The sequence below is a fragment of the Arachis ipaensis genome, chromosome B10, assembly GCF_059453495.1.
Source record: "Arachis ipaensis isolate K30076 ecotype BB chromosome B10, ASM5945349v1, whole genome shotgun sequence".
Taxonomy (NCBI): Eukaryota; Viridiplantae; Streptophyta; class Magnoliopsida; order Fabales; family Fabaceae; genus Arachis; species Arachis ipaensis.
Window position 1 is genome coordinate 103,162,064 of NC_142435.1, and position 27,086 is coordinate 103,189,149.

A 27,086-nucleotide genomic window follows, 5' to 3' on the forward strand; every position below is an offset into this window, starting at 1 on the left:
TTGAGGAACCAATGATGTCCTTGAGCTCTTCTATGTCTCTTCCTTGTCTTTGTTGCTCCTCCCTCATTGCTTTTAGATCTTCTCTGATTTCATGAAGGATGATGGAGTGCTCTTGATGTTCCACCCTTAGTTGCTTCCAATAATTGTGTGGAAGAAAATGTATCCCCTGAGGTATCTCAGGGATCTCTTGATTCGCAGTCAAATGTTCTACCACTGAGCTATAGACCCTTGATGGAAGCTTTTGTCTTCCCTTTCCTCTTTCTAGAGGTTTCTCTGGCCTTAGGTGCCATCAATGGTTATGGAAAAACAAAAAAGCTATGCTTTTACCACACCAAACTTAGAATGTTGCTCGCCCTCGAGCAAAAGAAGAAGGAATAGAAGAAGAAGAAGATATGGAGGAGATGGAGGGATGTGTGTATGGATGTGAGTGGTGGATGGAAAACAGAAGGGATGGTCATGAATGAAGAGATAGAGGGTGAGGTGGGTGGGGATCCTGTGAGATTCACAGATCCTGAGATGATCCTGTGGGTCCATAGATCCTGAGATGATCCTGTGGGGTCCACAGATCTTGAGGTGTCAAGGTATTTACATACCTGCACCAATTTAGGCATACAAAATGCCCTTGCACACAACTCTGGGCGTTCAGCGCCAGGTTGGTGCCCATTTTGGGCGTTCAACGCCCATTTGTTGCCATTTCTGGCGTTGAACGCCAGAACCATGCTTGTTCTGGGCGTTCAGCGCCAGGATGTTGCCCATTTTGGGCGTTCAGCGCCAGAACCATGCTCTATTCTGGCGTTTGAACGCCAGGCAGATGCTCCTCCAGGGTGTGATTTTTCTTCTGCTGTTTTTGATTCCGTTTTCAATTTTTATATTTATTTTGTGACTCCACATGATCATGAACCTACAAAGACATATAACTAAGAAAAATATAGTTAGATAAATAAAAATTGGGTTGCCTCCCAACAAGCGCTTCTTTAATGTCAATAGCTTGACAGTGGGCTCTCATGGAGCCTCACAGATGTGCAGAGCTTTGTTGAGACTCTCCAACACCAAACTTAGAGTTTGGATATGGGAGTTTAACACCAAACTTAGAATTTGGTTGTGGCCTCCCAACACCAAACTTAGAGTTTGACTGTGGGGGCTTTGGTTGACTCTGCTTTGAGAGAAGCTTTTCATGCTTCCTCTCCATGGTTGCAGAGAGAGATCCTTGAGTTTTAAACACCAGGGAGTCCTCATTCATTTGGAGGACTAATTCTCCTCTGTCAACATCAATCACAGCTCTTGCTGTGGCCAGGAAAGGTCTTCCTAGGATAATGGATTCATCCTCTTCCTTTCCAGTATCCAGGACTATGAAATCAGCAGGGATGTAAAGGCCCTCAACCTTTACTAACACATCCTCTACTTGTCCATAAGCCTGTTTTCTTGAATTGTCTGCTATCTCTAATGAGATTTTGGCAGCTTGCACCCCATAGATTCCCAGTTTCTCTATTACAGAGAGGGGCATGAGGTTTATTCCTGAACCAAGGTCACACAGAGCCTTAAAGATCATGGTGCCTATGGTACAAGGTATTATGAACTTTCCAGGATCCTGTCTCTTCTGAGGCAATGTCAGTTGATCCAGATCACTTAGTTCATTGATGAACAAGGGAGGTTCAACTTCCCAAGTATCAATGCCAAATAATTTGGCATTCAGCTTCATGATTGCACCAAGAAACTTGGCAGTTTGCTCTTTAGTAACATCCTCATACTCTTCAGAAGAGGAATACTCATCAGAGCTCATGAAGGGCATAAGGAGGTTCAATGGAATCTCTATGGTCTCTAGATGAGCCTCAGAGTCCTTTGGTTCCTCAGAGGGAAGCTCCTTATTGATCACTGGACGTCCCAGGAGGTCTTCCTCCTTGGGATTCATGTCCTCCACTCCCTCTTTGGGTTCGGCCATTTTGGTTATGTCAATGGCCTTGCACTCTCCTTTTGGATTTTCTTCTGTATTGCTTGGAAGAGTGCTAGGAGGGATTTCAGTGATCCTTTTACTCAGCTGGCCCACTTGTGCTTCCAAATTTCTAATGGAAGACCTTGTTTCATTCATGAAACTCACAGTGGCCTTAGATAGATCAGAGACTAAGTTTGCTAAGCTAGATGGGTTCTGCTCAGAATTCTCTATCTGTTGCTGAGTGGATGATGGAAAAGGCTTGCTATTGCTAAACCTGTTTCTTCCACCATTATTAAAGCCTTGTTGAGGCTTTTGATCCTTCCATGAGAAATTTGGATGATTTCTCCATGTTGAGTTATAGGTGTTTCCATAAGGTTCACCTAAGTAATTTACCTCTGCTATTGCAGGGTTCTCAGGATCATAAGCTTCTTCTTCAGGAGAAGCCTTTTGAGTACTGTTGGATGCAGCTTGCATTCCATTCAGACTCTGAGAAATCATATTGACTTGCTGAGTCAATATTTTATTCTGAGCCAATATGGCATTCAGAGTATCAACTTCAAGAACTCCCTTCTTCATAGGCGTCCCATTACTTTGAGTTTGTGCATTTTTGTACCATTTCAGGTATTTTCTGGCTGAAATTAAGGAGCTGGAGCAAAAGTCTGATTCAGAGACAGAGAAAGCACTGCAGATGCTATCTAGATCTGACCTCATTGCACTCGGAAGAGAGTTTCTGGAGCTACAGAAGTCCAATTGGAGCATTCTCAACGGCTATAGAAAGCTGACTTTCATATCTTTCAGCAATGTATAATATTCCATAGTTTGTTTTAAACTAGAAGGCCCAAAACTGGCATCCAACGCCAGCTTCCTGCCCCCTTTCTGGCGTCCAGCACCCAAGGAGCAGAGCCTGGCATCCAAACGCCCAGAGAGGACTCCCTAGCTGGCGTTCCACGCCCAAAAGACCTCATAGCACATGGATCTCATCAAAACTCAGCCCAAACACTCACCAAGCAGGCTGCAGAAGTGGATTTTAGCACTAAAAAGATTGTTTTACCCTTATTAGTCATTAGTTTAGTATTTAAGAGTTATTTTACATGATCATTCAAACTTTTACATCACTTTTACCATCATGCACTTTTTACCATTGTATTACAGATCAGTATGAGTTTCTAAACCTCCTAGGTTGAGGGGAGGAGCCCTACTAAGTCCTAAGAATTAATAAAAGTATTACTGTTTCTTATCCTATCCATGTTTGATTTATTTCTATGATGCATACTCGATCTTCATTGTGGTGAATAGGATGATCAGACAATCAGCTCTGTTCATCACATTAAGATGAACGTGCCTGACAAACACCCGTGTCTACTTGGGTTCGTGTGAATACGTGACTGAAAGCACGAGCCAACAGCTATGTTTATGCATCTCTCAGACGGCTAATCCACGACTTCGTTGGGGACTTCTCAAGACACTAGTTCAGCCGATTTCTGAGGAGATTAGGGTCTCTGTGGTATAGGCTAGAATCCTAAGAAGCAGCATCCTCTGATCCGGAAGATTCGACCTTGTCTGTGGCGTTTTGAGTAGGATCGCCAAGAGAATGGACTACTAAGTGCCTCACCCTTTGTCAATTGGATGACCACGACCAATGGCGTTCGATCTGTAGCAGAGAAGATCAATGACCACGGCCTATGGTGTTGATCACATACAGTTTGCCATAGAAGAAGTCATTCACAAGCAGAGAAGACAGTGATACTAGAATTAATTCAGAAAGACTAAGCATCTCCAATCCTTTACCTCATTCCTATCCCTCTTTTTATAGTTTATACGACTTCTGAGTTCTAATTATTACTTTCCTTTATTCCTTTTTATGCCATTAAAAATAACATACCAACATCTCCTACTCTTTCATCTGCCTGACTAAGACCTGCAGGATAACCATAGCTTGCTTCAAGCCAACAATCCTCGTGGGATCGACCCTAACTCATTCAGGTATTACTTGGACGACCCAGTGTACTTGCCGGTACAATAGTACAAGGGTGTGGAGATTCGTGCTACCAACAAAAACAAACACTGAAACTGCAAGAGACAAAATCAAGAAAAAAAAGCTATAACTACTAAAACATAAGTATAACAAATACCAAAGTTATTCTAAAATCTTCACACTTGGAGTACCTTCTCTGTGGAAGGTATAACTACTAAAAGCTATAACATCATGGATTTGCTCAATAGGGATACCTTGTCATAGAAAGAAATGAACCATGTTAAGCAATCATCTTTTCAAATGTTCTTCTGTTAAGAGTTTGGGCATCAAAATCATCCTTGATACATTTTAAACACTAATTTAAACATTTGAATAGCAATAAATATTTTAATAAAAGAGAATACATTAAAATAAAAAAAGAGCCAAAACACAGAATATTCTTTGATACTTTTGTTTGAACAACTAGAGCATCAAATTGAATCCATTTAAAGTAACCAAATCTTTCAGATATTGAAAACAAAAGTCATCATTGCCAAAAAAAATATAAAATAGTAAAGGTTAGCACCATATGTTTAGATCATGTCTTGAAATGACATAAAAAGATAACTTTTATAATTGCATCTACCTTTGAAGTTTTTGTAGTAATTTAATGCACGACAGTTACATGTAACAAAATGAGTAGATGATTTCAAATCATAAATTATGTGAGATACCTTTTTTGTTAATCATAAGGTGCAAGTAAGGAATATCCTTATGCAATCTCAGGAACTATGTTTGTCCTCTATCAAGCATTTCTTCTTCATCATGTTCTGCAAAAGTATTTGTGTAACAGAGCCATGAAAAACAAATTCTCTTTCTAACTTTGTCTGCATAATTGTTTTAATAAAATAGATAAAACATCTATTTTGTAAAGCAAATATGCATTAAAAATACAAAGTAATTAATTTCTTTCATAATATTCCATACTTTTGAGAGGAAACAAAGTCATTCCCAAATTATTCCAATACAAAAGCCCCATCACACATATCCAATCTAATCAGTATCAGTTTTGCTTTTTTCTTTTCTTCCACACGTGCATCACTTGCTGAAACATTTAGCTGAATTCCAATAAGATAGTAACTGATTGTCAAATTTAATTGAACAAATCATGAACATTTTTATATCAATACAAATGGGAGTTCCATAATATTCAATCACCAACCAATTTCCCATTTTCATTCAAGAAAAAAGAAATGAAGTCAACATTGCATAATACTAACTATTGAACTAAACTAGAGACGATAAAAAGAACTCAGGCAAATAAGAAAAATCCTGATCTCAGGCGTCGAAACCACAAAAATTCATCTAACTTTTCCTATTGTTCCTTTTTACTAGAGAGACCAAAAAACAAAGAAATAAATTAAATTCATCTCAGATTACAAAAAGTGAAAGATTGTAAATTTAATGGACAAAGAACATTAAACCAATTAGAATCAAAATTTACGGAATACAGTGTATAAATTAGCTAAACTCTGATTTTGGATCTCATGTTTTGTATTAAATAACTACTACTAACATGCATGCAAGAAATAGCTTGGAGAATATTCTAAGAAAAAACAACAACAAAATTTTATGTCAAAAAAGACATTAAACATTAGAGAAAAATAAAAAATGAATCAATAATTAAATTCAAACAGAACGAAAAAATTAAATCCAAAAAGATTAACAAAGAAACATATGAATTAATAAGAATAGTAAGTTCAAATTACACTAACACATCAGCATTCTCCACCTACAGTAACAACTGACTAATATAACCTATCCCCTTACAAAGATACTTATCATTGATGAAATAAAAACAAATGCAAATGAACTAACCTTCAATTTCTCATGTGTTTCATTCATAAAATTTTTCAGCATTCCTTTATTTGATGAGTATTATTCATGTAAATGAAATATTGCTGATAGAATGCTAATTTATAGAAAGTAGTAACAAAAGAGTAAGAATAATAACACTTTTTTTAGATTAAAGAATATTGCTGCATTGTTACTTTTATATGGTGGAATTCATTTGCTTATTTTAAGATTTTAGAATACTGAATTACAGAATCATTTAAATAACAGCTGTCGCTAGTATTCAAATTTAATCTAAATGAATAAAAATAAATTAATATAGCAACTAAAAGATAGTATAAATACTTACATCAAATACCTTGGACTCCAATTGTTTTCATTTTGCATTTCTCATAGATTCACCAATTGTTTTCATTTTTCATTTTTCACAACAATAACAAAAGAAAAAGGTGTTTATCCCACTACTGATGTAGTTGATTTGCCCTTTACACAATTAATGCAAGAAAAAACTTGTTATCAATTATTTGCACAATAATAATATTACTAAAACACAACTAACCGCTTAATTTATTCATTTATTTGTTTACTAAAAAACAAAGGTTTTAATGAAACTATGAAAGAGATTATTACATCTGGAAACAACAATATTACTGCAAGATCCAACCTCATTTTTCACTAAAAAGGCAAAACACAAAAAAGAATCATATACTCTATAATCTAAAAACCCATATATAAAATATTCAATTGATTCAAAAGACAAAACAAAAAGGTTTACCAATTTAAGATATAAGTGAGTTAAAAACTTACACAATTGATAATCGCTGGACCTCCTTGGCCTGAACATATAGAAACATTTGTAAATTCTCAATTTAGATACTGCACATTACATAAATGTTTTTCACTATTCTCATATGTCAACTATTGAAACTAAAGAAAAATTATTAAAGCACAATAATAAGTACCATTCTTTAATAAATATATTGTTAAAGCACAACTAAAGAGATAATCCCTTGTAGGAATTACCAAATGACCAATTCCATAGCCTAAAACAAATCAAACAAATAAATCTAGAATAAAAAAAGTAACATATTAAATCAAAATTTCAAATTGAACAACAGGAAGAACATGTATGTGTTTCCTTTAGTCAAACTTTTCAATAATAATTTTATATTTACACACAGATCAAACAAAGCATGGAATGCTTATTAAAGCAAATCATTAAAGGATCTTAAGAAGCACCAATATTATTGCCTATTGGAATGCTTTACTTATAATGATAACTTTTCCAAAAATCTATTGATAGCTAATTCTTTGAAAATACCATTAATATAAAGTAATTCGCTATTGATCACAATGTATATTTTCTTTGAATGTAATTAATTAAATGATGCATATTCAAAGAAAAAAGAATAATTAATTCATTGCATATACATACTTGTAGAATGGAAAAAAGAACAACTTAGTTGGAGTTTTTCTTAATTCTTTTAAATTAAGATTCAGCTATTACATGTTTACATTCATAAACTGAAGTGGTGTAGTGCAGTTGATAAACCACAATTTTATGGTTTATCTTGTGTTAAATTTGGTAGATTTTATCAACTTTTCTCACATTTATTCAATGAAATAGTATAATTTTATGAATTTTTCCTAATTGTGCTTTATGGTTGAAAACACGTTTTTTAGGCTTTTAATTAGTTAAATTTAATCAACTTTGATTCCACTCGATGCCTTGATGTGTTTGTTAGTATTTCAGGCTTAGGAGGCAAGCACTACAAAAAAACCTGGTAATTACGACGGTTTTTTAGGGTTATTACGGCGGTTTGAACCGCCATTATTACCTTAAATGGCGCTCAAGAAAAACCGCCATAATTTGAAGCGCCATTTGGTTATTACGGCGGTTTTTAAAAAACCGCCATAATTACCTGGTTAAAACGGCGGTTCTTGAGTTGGGTTAAAACGGTGGTTCAAACCGCCGTTATTTCCAAATAAAATAGTTTTTTTGTTGGTTAAAACGGCGGTTCAAACCGCCACTATTTCCAGGATAAAACGGCGTTTTTGGTTAGTTAAAACGGCGGTTCAAACCGCCGTTATTTCCAGGATAAAATGGCGTTTTTGGTTGGTTAAAACGGCGTTTATGAACCGCCATTTTTACCTTGGCAGAATGGCATTTTTGGTTGGTTAAAATGGCATTTAAAACCGCCGTTTTTACCGGATTAAAACGGCATTTTTAGTTGGTTAAAACGGTATTTTGAACCGCCGTTTTTACCCTGATAGTGACATTTTTATTGGTTAAAACGGCGTTTAAAACCGCCATTTTTACCATGTTAAAATGGATTTTCATGTTGTTTAAAATTACAATTACAAGTCGCCGTTTTTACCGGATAAAAGTGACATTTTTTATTGTTTAAAAAGGTAGTTTTAACCATCATTTTTACCGTATTAAACAAATAATTTTTTGTTTAAAATTTCACAATAACAAGAAATCATAGCCTATAAACAAAATATTACGTAATTCATAAATAAAGTATTAAATATAATATAGAATTTTTTAGTATTGAAAATCAAAAGTAATAATTTCAATACAAATAAAATATAAAATATAACATATAACATGATTTTTTTAATTCTAAATGTCTTGACTTAGATTGGCTCCAATTTCTAACAGTGTCACATACATCTCATACATAAAACAAGGTAACTAGCTTGGCTAATACCTTGAAAGTAAGAAAAATAACATAATATTATGATCTTGCTGGCTGCCCAATTTCAAAATATCTTCCACCAAAATATCTTTAAACATCTGCTTTTATATGCTCTTTTCCAGAAATAGAGCTTGATACATGTAACTCTTGAAGCAACTTTTTGAGTCTTATCACAGCTTCTTCAACACTTTTCAATGCCTGAGAAATGGCAGAGATAAGGCATAAATTAATTTGGAAGCAAGGAAACATACCTCATCAAATGAATCTGAATCTTTTGCAATTGACTTAACTGTAGATCTTTGTCTATCAACTGTTTTCTTGATCTCTTTTTCTAATGCCTTCTTTTCCCTGCATTTTACATTTTCACAAAGATAAAAATGAAACAATTTTTGGATTAAGAAAATCTAGGTAAAAAATCAGCTTCACAACCCCTGCAACTATACAGTCTCTTTCAGTTGTTCTTACAAAGCTTTCAGCTAAAAATGATTCCAATATCCATAGTTTAGCCCAAACATTTAATTGAAATTTAAATGGCTGATTTTTTTCCAATGAATATGCATATGCATCTACTGGAACACGATTGGAAAAGCAGACAGACAGACACAGGAAAAAAACTAAAATATGTAGAATTTTCCTTGCATCTTACGTTTTCTTAGAACTGATGATACAATGTTCGTAAATACTAACCAAAAATACCTATTAATAATAATTATCTTGGTCAAGTACTACAACAAAACTACTAGTAAGCTCAGCACAAAGCTACTAATAATAAGATTCTTAGAACTGTAAGAAACCTGACATTCTAAAGGAATAACATCAGTAGAAGTTAAACCTGATGAAATCTTCCAGTGGATCATCAAGGGTATCAAAACCATTTGCCAAAAGGAAGGACCGTGTACTTCTTCCTAAAGCAATAAAGAATCCAAATATAGCCAAATCCTTCTCCAAAACCTGCACCATGAAAAAGTTTTATTAAAGCTCTCTGTTACGACAAAGTAAATACATGACAGGAAGATGATTTGGCTACTTTTCTGTTTCAAAATCTAACCAAAATAAAAATTTCAAAAACAATGTCATGAATTGTGGATCTCAACACAATTAAACTAAGGTCAGAAACATTGGACCATAACAAATATATTAATGCCCATCATTCTGCTTTTCCTCACAGCAATATTTTGCCATGCCATTATACTAATAACTTCAAAACTTGGCTGCCAAATTGTCATTATCTTCTATGTTTCTAGGGTACTTGGCTGTGAGACACTACTTTGGATCCTTGTAGTCCTGTGAAGGCAATATTCATAGCACAAGTGAGGGTTTCAACAGAGCTAAGAAATTTGCAAACATTGTTTCTATTACAAAGATTTGAACACATTAAAACTCCTTTTGGAGTTTCTACAACCAATGATGATTTTATATGTAAAAAACAACTGAGTTTCCGGTTGTGAAATAAGAATCATTATTATATTGTGATTTTGTACAAAAATTCTATTTTATATCTGAAGATAACATATAAGTTTTTTGCTGATGAGTATACAGTGAAGTAGTTGTTCAATTTTAGTCTTCATTTTATATAATATGTATTATTAGAGCACTCTGTCTAGTTTGAAAGAAAATAATTTCCTAATATCTTTTGGAGCTTAAATAAATGCAACTTTTCTTTTTGTTTGGAACCAGCAAACCAGATAAAATTGGAGCACTCAAACTGCATATATGATAAATAATGATAAAAAAATAACTCCCATTATTCAAAAAGGATTGAGCTAGTTGGGAGGACATTAATTGATTAGTACTGGTTTTGTTATCTATGATAGATAGACTAACAAGTGGAACATCACCCTCGCTCTTATCCTCTTCTTCGTGCATGATGAAAAAAAACATATATATATATATATATCATGGAAATTGATATAAATCTGTAAATGCATGCGCATATATAAGATATCATTTTAGAAATGCAACTTGTGAAAGAAGTATATACTACAGGTATGCTCTTTGTGGCATGTTTCAAAGTTTGAAGAATGATTTTTCATAGATCTTATGACATCATCTAGAATGGATGGAAAGAAAAAAGACATAAACATAATAATTAGATAACTAAATTAAAGAAATTATTAAGTGCTTTCAATGACATAATCTAATATACAAATTATAGCCCTCATAAACGACAAGTTACATATATATAAGTTGAAGAGTACAGGAAGGAGTCCATGAGGATAAAATAATATGTTTAGATTATCAGGGTCACACCTAAAATGGGATTGAATGAAGAAAGGGGTCTCCAGACTTGCCTCTAGAAGCACACCATTCCCTAGCTTTCTTCTCAGTCACCTGCAACAAGTTGAATGAGATTTCAACTTCAAAACTATGCATATTAATCTCAAAGGCCCAAACTCTTTTTAATACCTTTCTACTGTTCCCACCATCTACATCAACCTTGTTCCCAAGTAACACAAAGGGAAATGCTTCATGATCATTCAAATCTGCCTGAGGCCAAACACCAAAACATATAAGATATAATCTTCATGTATTGCTCATTTAGAAAGGTGCTAAATAGTACACACCTGTTTAATGAACTCATCATGCCAATTGTTTAGTGTGTCAAATGTGTTGTGTGCATTTACATCATACACCAAAACACAACAATCTGCACCTCTATAAAATGCAGCACCTAAACTATTGAACCTTTCTTGTCCTATTGTATCCCAAATCTGCCAAAAGAGTCTCATTTATTGTTTTGACTAAAATAAGAATGTGTTAGTTAAAAGTAAAGTTATCAGATAACTTAAAATTACTGACCTGTAAAGTGACGAGTCATCTACTTGTAGCTCCTTTGTGACGAAATCAGTACCAATTGTGGCTTTATAATGCTGGCTGAATTTTCTATAAACGTACCTAAATTCAAGTGAACAATACTAAAAATTAATAATAATAATAATACCTAAACTTTCGCTCTTTAAAAAAAATTAATAATAATAATGATTATGAACAATACTGAAAATTCAAGTGCCAAATGGATACTGGTTCATCAAAGAAGTCTTCCTAACCCCTGAAATAAGATAGATGAAGAAAAATGAATTGTCTGGAAGAGGCAAGGCAGAAAATTCAAGGCATGCATTTATTTCATCGATTGTAGAACTTATTCAGAATATGTTATAACAATGAGACCTTTTCATTTCTAATATCCTCTGCATCCAAACTAACAGGGGTTTTCATTGCAAAGAGGGCTAGTATTTGAAGTAAGTGATTCTGCATAATATCTCTTATTATACCATAATTGTCGAAGTACCTGCACAGATAAGTAAATAAATGAGAATCCCTTCTATATATTAGAAAGTGTGAATGAAGCTAAGGAAGAATCGTTACCCTCCACGCCCTTCAGTGCCAAAATCTTCTGAGAATATCAACTGTACATTTCTTATGTACTGCCTTCACCATAATGGTTCAAAAATGAGATTTGAAAATCTGAGAACAGAGAGATTTTCCACAAGCTCTTTCCCAAGATAGTGATCAATCATGTATATGATTCTCCATGATTTTAAGTAGTGAAACTTACAGTTTGTAAAGTAGTAGATTACATAATTGGTTTAGGTAGAAAACCTGAAAATTTGATCCTCACGAAGATATTGCTTGAGCGATTTTGTTAAAGCAGCTGAAGATTCTGAATCTCGACCAAAAGGCTTCTCAACAATGACTCTTGTCCAACCATTACCAGAAGATGCTGATGAACTGGCACATTTTACAGCATCTATGAATATGTTTGGAGGAATTGATAGATAGAACAGGCGATTAGAAGCTTTCCCATTCTACAAGCAAAAACCAGATGGCTAAATTAAGATCAGAAAGAAAAGCTTAGAAGAGCATACATAGAATGAAAAGCAAAGGATAAGTTCATGCATCCTTCATATGTTGATCTTGAGTTCTTGACACAAATTAAAATGATGCGCCATAATTAAAATTACCTCATGTTCCTTAAGCTTCTTGTCCAGCTGATGAACGAATTCTTGACGGTTTAGAATTTAGCTAATGAAGTCTCGTTGTGAAGTATAGTTTCCAAACCAATCAAGAATCCTTTCATACAAAAAGTTGTTTGTCACTAAAACAAACCCCTAAATTTATAAACCGAAGTATTCAAACCTCGGGTCGTTCTCCTTAGGAATTGTAATGAGGTGGTTTGTTATTGGTTGTGAGTTATTTTGGGGTTTTAAGATTTTGTACAAGAAATATAAATGGCAAAGAAAATAAACTAACAACTAACAAAGCTCTAGGCAAGATATGAGAACTAGAAATCCTATCTTAGTTACCCTCTTCAATTGTGATGAGAATTATTCATTGCTCCCACTTAGTTAACCTCTAACCATGGAGGAAAGTCAAGTGGATGAATCAATTTGATTCCTCAAGACCTAATCAACTCCTAAAGGAAAGACTAGCTTTAGAGGCATTCAAATCAATTAGCAATCTCTAATTATCAATCAACAAAGGAATTAGATAACTCAAGAGTCACTAATCACTCTACCTAGGCCAAGAGAAACAAAATCTATACAAAAATCCAACCAAACATTTCATCAAACACTCGGAAGGCACAAAAGAAAAGTGTAGCAAATCACAACAAGAATGAATTCTAACTACAATTGAATACAAAGAATTAACAACAACAACCAAGGAAATCACAATTATCATGAATGACCTCAAATTGCATTATTGAAAGGGAATAAAAGAAACAACAATCTATTCAAAACAAAGTGAAGAATCACAAGAATTAAAGTACATAACTAGAGAGAGGAAGAGGAGAAGATTAAGAATTGGCAAAGGAGAATTGAATTAAGACATGAATTAAACCTAGATCTAAGAAGAGAGATTAACCCTAACCTAATCCTAATCCTAGAGAGAAGTGAGAGCTTCTCTCTCTAGAACTACTCTAAACTCAAGCTATGACTAACTTCTAATCTAAGTATTATATCTCCCCTTTAATCCTTGATCCTTTTATTCCTTTCTATCAGCAATTGGCGCCAAAAAAATGGGTTCAGAAAACCCCCAAATCGCCAGGCACGTGTTGCTTTAATGAAGTCATGTGCAGACATCGACGCGTGCGCGCACGGTACGCGTGCGCGCACGGTACGCGTGCGCGTACCTGGCTGATTCTGCAATGTGCGCACGAGCGCCTTGTGCGCGTACGCGTGCTTGGCCGTGATCAATTCTTTGGCTTTTTGTGCTTCCCTCCACTTGCATGCTTCCTTCCTTGCTTCCTTTGATCCATGCCTGGCCTATTTCAATCTTGGAATTACTAGCAAACATATCAAGGCACCTTATGGAATCAAGGAGAAATAAAAATTCATCAAAATAAGGCCTAAAAAGCATGTTTTTACACTTAAGCACAAATACGGGAGAGATAACAAAACCATGCTAATTGATAGGTTAAATGCGAGAAAAGGTCATCAAAATACTCTAAATTCAATACAAGATAAACCCTAAAAATGGGGTTTATCAACCTCCCCACACTTAAACCTTAGCATGTCCTCATGCTAAAATAAGAAGGAACTAAGGGGTATGACATTTATTAAATGCAATTAAACCATATGAGTCCTATCTATATGCAAGTACCTAAAGCAAATGGAAATGCTTAGTTCAAACAAATCAATTCCCAAGAGACATGTGTAAGCACAAAAGCTAGGCAATAGGAATTAAGCCCAAACCACAATTGTATTGAAATATCAAAAATCCGAACTTGCAAGAATATAAATAAGATGGGTGAACACATGTATTTGAACTTTCGAACCCTCACCGGATGTGTATCCGCTCTATTCACTCAAGTGTTTAAGGGTTAATTCACTCAATTCTCTTCTAGTCAAGCTTTCCAAAGTTTGATTTTCTTCTAACAATCAACATTTATTCAATGTATGCATAGATTCATCATGAGGTCTTTCATTTAGGTTGTAATGGGGTTAGGGTCAAGGTAGGATTATTTATGGTTAAGTGGGCTAGAGTTTAGATCTTTGATTAGTATAGACTTTCCCACCTAACTATATAATAACCTATACAAATTTAAACTACTCTAACTACCCTATATAATAACCTATACATATTCATGCATCTTATTTCTTGATTCATGACACTTATGCATTGATTCCCTTTTGTTGAACTTCACCTTGGGGCATTCTATCCCCTTTTATTATTTTTTTTCTTCTCTTTTTTTTTTCTTCTCTTTTTTTTTTATATATTTCCTTTTTTTTTATACTCTGTACAAGGACATCAATTGCATAAGGTCTTATACATTCAACCAATACATGAGTATGTTCCTAATTCCTAAATATGGAAGTGTACTACCCCTTTTTATCCCATCCAATGTTCCCAAGCCTCACCAACTTTGAGTAATAAATACTCTCACTAGCCTAGGCTAATCAAAGATCCAAACAAGGACTTTTCGTTAGTTTTCTGCCTTGGGCTTGTAATGTGCTAAAATGAGAATAAGTTGGTTAAGCATAGGCTCAAAATTGGCTAACAATGGAGAGTAAAAAGGTAGGCTAATTGGGTAAGTGAGCTAATGAAATAATGGCCTCAATCATACAAATGCATGAATACAAGAAATAAATGGACATATAGAATCAAGCAAATCAAGGATCACAATCATAGAAAGAGAACAATTGCACACAAGAATGGAAAATAAGTGGTTATAAAATGTAACCACATCAATAGGCTCAAGTCTCACAAGCTTGTGTTCTTAATTCAATACATGCTTCACAAAGTATGAAATTCAAGCAAGTTGCACCAAAAGTTTCCTTCAATCAATTGGGTTGGTGCCCTATGTCCTATAATTAAAATTCTTGGAAAATCTCAATATTTGACTACGCATTGTTGTGATTGAAAAATTCAAAAATTTTCCTTAGTTTACCCTTTTCTTTTTCACTTAAAACCAATTTCCTATGAAAAAAGGGTGACTAAGTTTTCACAATTCCCAACATGGTTTCTAATCACAACCATAAGCTAAAAAGAGAAATATGAAAAAGTATATAAAGAAAAATTCAACTAAAAGTATGGAATCTAGCATCTAAAGTATCTAAAATATCCAAAAGCATCCAAAACATCTAAAATCCAAAATAAGCAGTAGGGGTATCCACAACGAACCAAAATAGTAAGAGTATCCAAAATAAACTAAAAATGCATCAAATATATACAAAAGGTATGAAAAGTAAGATAACTGGGAAAGCAGCCAAAATGTTCACCGGTCTTCTAATGATGCTACCGGTGACCTCCCCACACTTAAGATCAAGCATCGTCCTCGATGCTAAACCGGAGGATCAGTGGAAGGTACAACCATAGCTGCGGAATCTGTCTGAGGCTGTGGAATCGGCTCCTCATGGGTCTGTGGAATCTCTGTAGTGTCAGGAGCAGCTGGAGGTGCATCCTGCTGAATCGGCTCATCCGCATCCTCCTCTTGATGATCCTGCTCATCGGAGGCCGGAGAGTCTGGAAGCGGAGGTAACTCAGCGCCAAGGGAGATGAGTGCCTGATCCATCCGATCCAGTCGGCGTCTGACATGGAGTCTCTCGCACTCCAAAAACCAAAACAGACGCTGGACCAGTAGGTAAGTGGGCTCGGGTGCTGAAGGAGGTGGGGCTGCTGTCGAAGAAGATGGTATAGGTGCCTCGACTGCCGCTCTAGCTCGAGAACGGCGGCTAGATGGGGGCTTCTCGTGTACCCATACACCCCAGGGAATAGTAACTTCCTTGTCATCGTCATCTGGAGGTGGTGGTGTCACGTCATTGTCCTCCCACGGGACATCAGCTAGCTCAGCTAAGCTAGTAACCAGTGTCGGGAACGGTAACAAGCCGCGAATATGAGCTCTCCACATGCTATGCCTAATCAGTCGGGGAAAATATACCGCCTTCCCCTCCATGACACACCCAATCAAGACTAGCATATCCATCGGAATCTCTGAAAAGTGAGTGGTAGGGAAGACATAGTGGGCAAATATTTGTTGCCAAGTCCTAGCCTCCCTAGTCAGATATGCAAATAGCATGCCCTTGGGCTTTGTGTTGCTCGAATCCATCACCCAGGAAGCATCTGGTGTAGCGATCACGTGCCTAAGCGCCTCATAGTCAAAAGTCATGGAGAGGAGAGCTACCTCTGCCTGCTGGTAGGCACATGTCTCAGGAGTACCAACTCTGCAGAGCAGTACATCCTGTAAGGCATCCTCAGTGATCATAATCTCTCTACCCCTCAAGTATACTAAATCCAAGTTTTGTAGGAAGAAGTTACAGTAAAATTCCTTGACCCACGAGATGTTAATCCGTCCCAAGTCCCTATCGACGAAATCCAAGCCCAGCTCAGAAATACGGGCGTTTATGGCACGCCTCACATCATTGGGAAGATTCAGCTTCTTCTCAATATTCAGATTTTTCTTTGCATAACGGGAAAGGCGTAGCTCGTAGTAGAGATTTGGAAACTTGGTTGGATCAGTGGATGGAAGTAACTAATTTTCTTTCTCCTCATCATTCAGCGGATTCTTAGCATAGTTAGCATATGGTGAGGGTGTAGAGGTCTTGGAGCGCTTCCTCTTTTTGGAAGCAGTGGCTATAGCCTTTACTTTATCCGACATCCTGAAAACATAGATAATATAACATAAGCCTATAGCCAAGTAGATACAAAGCACTCAAAGCAAAGCATATTCATGAAGTGAATAAAGGAAGAAGGTTTCTTGGAAAGCAAGCAACAGAATACAGAATTCAAATCGAACTTCAAACCAAGAATGCAAACCATGTCTTGCACATTATTCATTAATTGAGGTCAGAAAGCACCATATCCAAAAGAATGACATAAAGAGTTAGGTTGAAAACCAAAAGAAGTTAGTTGGTTAAACGAGTTAGAGTTAGAAATTAGTTTGAAAATTAGTGATATGGTAATTACTATCTCAATTTGAAAAGAGTGAACAAAACAATGCTGTAAGCACGTTCACAATCATGAATTGCAACAAGTCATTGATGATGAAATATGATATTGCTAGAAAGCAACTAATATGAAACAAACCATCAATCAATGTGAAGGATCACTAGTAATGTATAACTTCCAGAGAACTACAAGCAATGGTCAATCGAAAAGCTTATTCAACCATGCAATGCATAGAAGCAAATCAACATGAATAACAAGCAGGAATATGGAAACATGACCAAAGAACTTGTTCTTGAGGAGTTTTCAAAAACCATATAGGCAACAGAACACTAATTGAACAGAATTCATCAACTAGGGTTGTTACATTCATCCAACAAGATCAATATAAAAACTGTGGTTAATGAAAATCCGGCAGCATTTCAGCAGCAAATTGGCTAATCCCCAAAATTAAACAGTCGCAACAAATTCCATATGGATTCATTAACAATGAAGAACACAAAACCATATGTGAGTTCATATAGAAGCAGCAGACAGTCAATAGTTTAACAACAAAACAATTCAAACAGCACAAAGGGTATAAGCAGTCGCTACAATCAACAATTCCTTCACCAATTCATCATAAATGAGCAGCATTAACAGAATACATGAGCACAGGGCAATGCAGCAGAACAGAGCAGTTTCATATAGCAACAGAAAATCAAACAATGCCTAAATCCACTACTCAGCCCAGATTCGCTAACCACCTAAATCAAACCAAACTAACTAACTAGGCTAATTCTAACTACACTAACGTAATTAACAAAAAGTAGCGAAACAAAGTAAAACAGAGGAGAGGAGGAACCTGGGTGCAGAGATTGAACCGAGAAAAAGGAAGAAAAAAAGTGAAGTGAGGCGGTGAGAGGAAGAACTGGCCGGAGCAGCGCGGCTGTTGGGTTGCACCGGCAGCGATGGTGGTCGCGGCGGTTGGCACAGAGGCAGAGAGGAGGTCAGAGGAGTAAGAGAGAAAGGGAGAGAGAAGAGGGGAAGAGAGAGCGAGGTTATGGCGGCGTTGGCGACGACGGCAACGGAGCGCTCGCCGGAGGATAGCCGGTCAGGAGAAGAAGAAGGTGAAGAATGGTGGGAGAGGGGAAAATGGAACGTTAGAGGAAGAGAGAGTTGGGGTGCGCGAATGCGCTAGGGCTCACGTCTCTGGGGTAAGTGAGAATTCAAATCCACGCGTTCGCGCACTTTGCGCGTTTGCGTGGGTGGAAGAAATGGAAGAATGGCGCGAGAGCGCCCTACGCGCTTGCGCGTAGATGAAGAAATAGGAACGCGCGCGGATGCGCAAGGTGTGCGTCGGCGCGGATGTGCTGGGCTGAAGGCACAAAAGAGGCCCAGAGTTGGCACAACTCTCGGGTCCTTTGGCCTTGGTGATGCTAATACGCATCGACGCGCACGCGCACTGTGCGTGTTCGCGTGGATGGCTTGAACTTATTGGTTGGGCGCGGAGGCGTGAAGTACGCCAACGCGTGGACAGCGAAACAGAGAGGGGTGCGGACGCGTGCAGCGTGCGTTCGCGTGAGTTGAGTTGAGCTAGGGGCTTAAAGTTGGCCCAGATCCAGCGCAACTCTCTAGAATTTGGCCCAGAAGTTATAGCAGCGGATCGACGCGTACGTGGCAGGTGTGCGTACGCGTGCTTTTCCCTATAGCTGTATGGACGCGCACGCACGTAGTGCGCGTCAGCGTGGAAGGAATTGGGCTTAAGGCACAACACTGGCCTAAGAGAGGCCCAACTCTCTGGAATATGGGTGATGATGCATCCGCTCAGGGACGCGTGCGTGTACGGTGTGCACGCGCGTCCTCCCCTTTTTTTTTCATGCAGAAAAAATATGCTCAGGTGCTCCCTATACTGCTCGCAACTCTTTATTCAATCAACCATCATACAATTCACAAAAATGCAATTTGATATTATTCATCTACTACTAAACACAACATACACGTGACTAAGCTAACAATTAAATTGTACAAACAAATTATGTGAAACATCTACCTATAATGGCAACTCAAATCACTTATTAGGCAAATTTAAAAGAGAATGGAAAGAGTTTACCATGGTGGGGGTGTCTTCCACCTAGCACTTTTAGTTTAAGTCCTTAAGTTGGACATTTTGAAGAGCTTATTGTCATGGTGGCTTATGTTTGTACTCATCCTTTAATTTCCAAGGATCCTTGCTTCTCAATTGGTTGACAGAATTTCCAACCAAATTCACCATCCTTGGGCAAAGTTCTACCCAAGAAATGAGCTCCCATAGTTGGTTGACATGCTTCGATCCGGGATCCCATATCTTATTCTCACACCCATCTTCTAGTTGATTGTCATGATTCTTCCATCCGGGTGGTTGAGACATAGAATTCTCTTGAGTATACCAAGTCTTCCTCCTAGACCAACACAAGGTAGCATGCATCCAATCATAGTTCCCACATTTTGAAGCTTTGACCTCAATGAGCTTAATTCCAAACTTCCAACCACTACACAACCCCTTTCTACTCTTGATCTCACAAAGAGCCCTAAGTTGCCCATCCATTTCAATCAAACCATATTCAAGTGAGAAGGTGAAGCTTGAGGGTAGGAGTTTTATCCACTTGAACGGTGTGTTGGATGGTGACTTGGGGAGGAGGACCTCCCCACACTTGGACAATGCAAGGTCTACTTCCTTAAGCTCTTCTTTAGTTGTTTCCACCTCTTCGCAAGCTTTTTCAATTTCAACCTTTTTCCTTTTATCACTTGGTTTGGTGTTGTCTTCAAGAACTTCGATTTCTTGCTCAATGGGAGGTGATTCAATTTTGGATAGGAATTCATTGATGAATGAATCAATCTCTTGATCAACCTCTCCATATTCTTCAATTTCAATATACACCAATTCAACTTTTTCCTATTGGTAGCTCTCTTCCGATTCACTCTCTTCTTCATTGCCCATCAAGGGTATGGGAGGGTGTGCACATTCTTCTATAATTTCAACTCCGTGTCCAATGGGAGAAGATTCCATTGTAGAGAGAAATTCATCCATGATTGAATCCATCTCTTGATAAACTTCTTCCAAGTCTCCAACGACGGTGTGCCTTAGAGGTTGCGCACCCTCTTCAACATCAATATCAAGCTCCTTGGAAGAGTGCTCCATGGTGCTACATTCCCTTGGACTTTTAACATCTCCTAAATCTTCAACCACTTCTTCCTTTTCTTCAATGATTATAGCTTCCTCTAGTTGCTCCAATGCAAAATGGCATTTCTCATCCCCCACCGGAGTTTCCAATCTCTCCTTCATGCTTTGCTCTTCTTTTGCGGTTCCACATGTGGCTACGGAAGCACCTCGAGTATTCAAACATTGGTGGGCTAAAGTGTGCATCACCTTGGTCAAATTGGTCACAAACTCAAGTGTATCCTGCTTCATAGCTTCTTGTCCTTGAAGTAACAAAGTGAGAGAATCGTCTATTGGGGCTTGGGATGGGTAGGAAGGTTCATCATCTTGGAGAGAGGGTTCATAGTAGGAAGGTGATTCTTCTTGGTAAAGGTATGGAGATGGTGAGTATTGAGGTGGTTCTTGGGAGTAATCTTGATATGGTTGTGGTGATTCTAGAGGTTCTTGCTCATAATGGCCATAAGAATATGGTATGGATGATTGGTTATATGATGGATATGGATCATAGGGTGGTGCTTGGTAATGAAAGGCTTGTGAGAATGGTTGAGGTTCATGTTGAGGATGAGATTCATAGGCATATGATGGTGGTTGTTGAGTGTCACAAAAAGAATCATCATAGCCATTGAATTGACATGTATTAGGATGGTAATTATACCTATAAGTATCCGGAGGTTGTTGCCAATAGGAGTGATCGATTCCTTGAGGCTCTTCCCATCTTTGTTGGTTCCATCCATGGTACATGTTGCCATTAAAATCCACATTTCCTACAACACACTTAGAACCAAACTCAAAGCCAAAGTGAGAATTCATAATGAGAGAACAAAATAAAACTAACAAAAATTAAGAAACAAACAAAAGATAGACCTATTCACAATATTCACATATGTACAATAACCAATAACACAACACCATTGCAAAATCCCCGGTAACGGCGCCATTTTGACGAACGAATTCTTGACGGTTTAGAATTTAGCTAATGAAGTCTCGTTGTGAAGTATAGTTTCCAAACCAATCAAGAATCCTTTCATACAAAAAGTTGTTTGTCACTAAAACAAACCCCTAAATATATAAACCGAAGTATTCAAACCTCGGGTCATTCTCCCTAGGAATTGTAATGAGGTGGTTTGTTATTGGTTGTGAGTTATTTTGGGGTTTTAAGACTTTGTACAAGAAATATAAATGGCAAAGAAAATAAACTAACAACTAACAAAGCTCTAGGCAAGATATGAGAACTAGAAATCCTATCCTAGTTACCCTCCTCAATTGTGATGAGAATTGTTCATTGCTCCCACTTAGTTAACCTCTAACCATGGAGGAAAGTCAAGTGGATGAATCAATTTGATTCCTCAAGACCTAATCAACTCCTAAAGGAAAGACTAGCTTTAGAGGCATTCAAATCAATTAGCAATCTCTAATTATCAATCAACAAAGGAATTAGATAACTCAAGAGTCACTAATCACTCTACCTAGGCCAAGAGAAACAAAATCTATACAAAAATCCAACCAAGCATTTCATCAAACACTCGGAAGGCACAAAAGAAAAGTGTAGCAAATCACAACAAGAATGAATTCTAACTACAATTGAATACAAAGAATTAACAACAACAACCAAGGAAATCACAATTATCATGAATTACCTCAAATTGCATTATTGAAAGGGAATAAAAGAAACAACAATCTATTCAAAACAAAGTGAAGAATCACAAGAATTAAAGTACATAACTAGAGAGAGGAAGAGGAGAAGATTAAGAATTGGCAAAGGAGAATTGAATTAAGACATGAATTAAACCTAGATCTAAGAAGAGAGATTAACCCTAACCTAATCCTAATCCTAGAGAGAAGTGAGAGCTTCTCTCTCTAGAACTACTCTAAACTCAAGCTATGACTAACTTCTAATCTAAGTATTATATCTCCCCTTTAATCCTTGATCCTTTTATTCCTTTCTATCAGCAATTGGCACCAAAAAATGGGTTCAGAAAACCCCCAAATCGCTAGGCACGTGTTGCTTTAAGGAAGTCATGTGCAGACATCGACGCGTGCGCGCACGGTACGCGTGCGCGCACGGTACGCGTGTGCGTACCTGGCTAATTCCGCAATGTGCGCGCGAGCGCCTTGTGCGCGTGCGCGTGCTTGGCCGTGATCAATTCTTTGGCTTTTTGTGCTTCCCTCCACTTGCATGCTTCCTTCCTTGCTTCCTTTGATCCATGCCTGGCCTATTTCAATCTTGGAATTACTAGCAAACACATCAAGGCACCTTATGGAATCAAGGAGAAATCAAAATTCATCAAAATAAGGCCTAAAAAGCATGTTTTTACACTTAAGCACAAATACGGGAGAGATAACAAAACCATGCTAATTCATAGGTTAAATGCGAGAAAAGGTCATCAAAATACTCTAAATTCAATACAAGATAAACCCTAAAAATGGGGTTTATCACCAGCGCTGCAAAGTTTTCCTGAGAGTCATACTGACCAGAATGGTAGAAGCATATCTTAAGAAATTCATCCATCTTTTCACCGCAGTTCTCTCTGAAAATCAATAGAATAAGTTTTCATACATTAAACATGTTTCTTAAGCATGACAAATAAGGAAATCCCAATGGAAAATTTATTCTCCATTATGAACTAGTTGACAACTGAAGATGATTATAATCACACTGCAATAGAAAAAACATTAGTTGATAACATAAAGTAAACTTTTAAATAACCAAAATAACCTCTTAAGAAGATCATAGTTATCACCTGGATAACCGGAGAATCAGGTTCCAGTTCTGTCATAAAAGCATTGATAAGGGCAGAATTTAGTTGAAGTATTTCATCGAGCAGGTTGTGTGCTAGTAAAATAAAAATGAATTTTAAAGCAAACAAAATTTAAAGCTTTCAACAAAACAATCCACCACATAGTAAGATATAAAGCATGAGCTTTCATATTAAGAATGAATGAAAAATTGAAAATTACAAGCAACATTAGAAGTACCAAATTATATCACATCAAATGAAATAAAAGAAAAAGAACATAATCATTATCAGAAGTCAATGGTTGAATAGCAAAATTGAACATTTATAATGTAAGAATGGAAACAAATCAATAATCATGGATTCACTTTTTCTTTTCTTTTTTTGGAAGAATTAAAGCAAATTTGATATGGATAGACAAGAATACTCACAGTTAGTGTTGCCATAAATGAACCAAAGAATAACAAATTAAGAAGAAAATTGATGCTTCACTCACCAGGGCTTTCTCCCATAAATTTTCTGCCAACTTCATGAACAAATAGAACAAATTATCAAGAATTTAAAGAATGTACTTTACAATTTACATCTGAAAAGAATTCGATTGTTAACCACCAATTTAGAAGCACAATAGAAGCTGATATACAAAAGTACCAATTTAGATACATTAACCATCACACACACATAAAAACAAACACATGGTGCTCAAAACACAATAAGCTACAATTCCTGTCTCTCAAAACCCTAACAATCATACAATTAAGATGTCATGCTTAACCTTAATTATTAATCAAATTGAACCAGCAACACAAGAACAAATAGTAATTAATTATATTGTTATACCGCAAAAATAAAATAAAAAATTAAGGAAGGTACAAGAGAAAGGATGAGAGAGATCTATAGTACTTACAGAAGAACAGAGGAAGCAGGGGAGAGTTGTGCTTATTCTGTTTGTGATGGCTTGGATTTACAGATCTTCAATAGAGAGATGTCATCGAAAAAGACGCTGAGGGAGGCGCTGAGGATTTTGGCAAAGAAGACGCAGAGCTAGGATGGAAAGGAGAGGAAGCTGGAGGTGACATCACCGGAGGAGATTACCATGGGAAGAGATATGACCAAAGGAGGTCGTCGCCAGAGGATATGTCACCGGAGAAGATCCGAGATCTGAAAGGAGATCCACTATCGTCGTACAATGGGAAAACAAGGTGTGTGGCTTGGAACCTTTGATTCTGTTGAAGAGGAAGCGATGGTGGAGGGTGAAAGTGGCGGTAGCGATGGATTGAGCACGAGGACGAGGGAGAGATAGAAGGGAGATTGAGCGAGCCATCGTGTGTATATGCACAGTGTTTCAGTTAGGGATTGCACTTTTTCCTTTTATATATGTGGGATAATGGCGGTTCAAAACCGCCATAATCACCAGAACTGCCATTAAATACACAGTTAATTATGGCAACAACCAAAAACGCCATAACGTCTGGATATTATGGCGGTTCTTTAAAACCGCCGTAATATAAATGCCATTTTAAACCTTTTTTTTGTAGTGAAGGATTGGATCAAAGAAGTGAAGAAAAATTATGCAAGGTGGAGAATTCATGAGGAAATGTGGATTTGGTTAAGTCATGGCAACGAGTATGTGTGAGGAGGAATTCGCCAAGCCATGCGTACGCGTGACAAGCAGCACGTGACCAACTTAATGAACCACACTGGGGGCGATTTCTGCAGCTGCCAAAGCCCAATCCAACTCATTTCTGAAACTATTAGAGGCTAAATTCAAGATGGGACAAGGTGGAGAGCAATGAGGATAGTTTAGTAACATGCTTTAGGTCATATTCTAGAGAGAGAAGCTCTCTCTTCTCTCTAGAATTAGGGTAGATTTAGGTTAGATTTCTCTTAGGTTAGGTTTAATTCTTGCTTTGATTTAGTTTTTCTTTTAATTTCTTGTTGCTACATCTTTGTTGTTTTAATTCTTCTTGTTAATTTCTTATTTTAGTCACTTTTGTGTTTATGAACCTTTGTTGATTTTGATTTCCTTTAATGCAATTTAATGTTGCTTTCTTGCTTTTGGTTTAGATTTTATTATTTCTTGTTATTTTGCCATGCTTTCCTTTTATGCCTTCTAAGTGTTTGATAAAATGCTTGGTTAGATTTTAGAGTAGATTTTGGTACTCTTGGCTTGTGATTGAGGACTTAGGTCCCTTGAGATTATTGATGTCCAGTTCCATTGGTGATTTAGGGTTGTTAATTGGTTCTAGGACCAATTATGTCCACTTTACTTTCCTTCAATTGTTAGAGGATAACTAAGTGGAATTAACTCTTTGTAATTACCATGTTGTGGTCAATGGTCCAAGATAGGAAACCTTGACTCTTGATCCTTTCCATGTGTAGCTTTTAGCATTTACATTCTTTAGTTGTTAATTTCAATTTCTTGTTCATTAAATCCAAAAACCCCAAAATACTTTTCCATAACCAATAATATGCACACTTGATTGCAATTCATAGGGAGAACGATTCGGGATTAATACTCTCGGTTATTTTGATTTATATTGTGACAACCTTTTAAACTTTGATTGAGGATTAAGTGTTGGTTTGGACTATGCTTGCATGAAATTCCTTTGAGAAATTCTAGACCGACATTTATCCCACATCAAGTTTTTGGCACTATTGCCGGAGAATTGCATATGTGCGCTTGTTATTAGTTATTGTATATATGTTGATATTGTGAATAGCGTGATTTTTTGGTTTGTTTGCTAGTTTTGCTAGTTTTAGGACTTAGGACATTGCTGCAAATTTCTTCAAGAGTTAGGCATCAATTAAGAGAAGTTTGTGTTATTTTGTGACAGTCAGAGTGCTATCCATCTCAGTAAGAATATGACGTTTCATTTCAGATTGAAGCACATAGAGGCAAGGCATCATTGGATACGTCAAACGCTTGAGATGAAGTCATATGCACTTGAGAAGATCCATACTGATGATAATGGTTCAAATATGATGACTAAGAGTTTACCTGCAGTGAAGTTTGATTCCTGCAAAGAGAATGCGGACTTGGTGGAGTAGCCTAACCCCACTTGAGTTGATGAGGGGGAGATTTGTTGGTAGGTCTCCAACCTCAAGTGCGGCCCACACAACTTTAAAACAAAATAAATAAATAAGTGGCAAAAGCCACGAGAGATATAGAGAGAAGCTTTATTCATTTTGAATGAAAGAAAACGAAGCAGGGCTTCGATGGAGAAGAGAAGAAGAAATTTAGGGAAAAAGTGCATGTCATATTGATCAGATTAAACCGGTAAACTTGCTCTATTTCTTATGAAATTTTAGTATGTTATTCCTGTTGTAGAGATAACATTAGGATATAACTTGCTAGTTGTATTGCCTTCTCTTTTGTCTGATTTGAGATACCCACTTTGTGGAGAGTTTATGTTGATTCCATCAGTTTTGATGTATTTTGTTAATTGTTGAGATGTCCTAGTGCTACTAGGAAGACTGATTGTGTACCCATTATTTTGATAGTGAAAGATTTTACTGGACTAGGTCCCGTAGATTTTTTGTCCCTCTTTTCAGATTTTTTCACAATAAAATTCTGGTGTTTGATTATTTAATTTCTGTCATTACATTTGTTGCTTAGAGTATTTTTGGTATTACCTATTTAATTACACAGATTGTGGAAAAATTATTTTTGGTAATTCTGCTGTTAGATAAATTCTTATTGAACCTCAATTTTTCTAACAATTATGAATGCAAAGAAAAATAAAAAAAGCAGCGTTTAAGAAAACCCAGAAAGTAGAAAGAATTATATCAACAATAAATAGTTTGTTAAAGTAAAAGAACACATAAATCTTGTACAGAAAATATTTAA

The 27,086-nt window shown here is 36.7% G+C and overlaps 2 protein-coding genes across 2 annotated transcripts; both read right to left on the reverse strand.

Moving 5' to 3' along the window:
* Positions 1-8,530: 8,530 nt before the first annotated feature.
* LOC148581134 (uncharacterized) lies at positions 8,531-9,627 on the reverse strand. Its single transcript, XM_088492311.1, has 4 exons — positions 9,565-9,627; positions 9,273-9,391; positions 8,692-8,788; positions 8,531-8,638 (listed from the first exon to the last, which is right to left on the reverse strand). Exons 1-4 carry the CDS (start codon positions 9,625-9,627, stop codon positions 8,531-8,533), a joined length of 387 nt encoding a protein of 128 aa, XP_088348437.1.
* Positions 9,628-10,690: 1,063 nt separating this feature from the next.
* LOC107620777 (ras-related protein Rab7-like) lies at positions 10,691-11,469 on the reverse strand. Its single transcript, XM_088492312.1, has 5 exons — positions 11,462-11,469; positions 11,236-11,335; positions 11,005-11,151; positions 10,847-10,927; positions 10,691-10,771 (listed from the first exon to the last, which is right to left on the reverse strand). Exons 1-5 carry the CDS (start codon positions 11,467-11,469, stop codon positions 10,691-10,693), a joined length of 417 nt encoding a protein of 138 aa, XP_088348438.1.
* Positions 11,470-27,086: the final 15,617 nt, after the last annotated feature.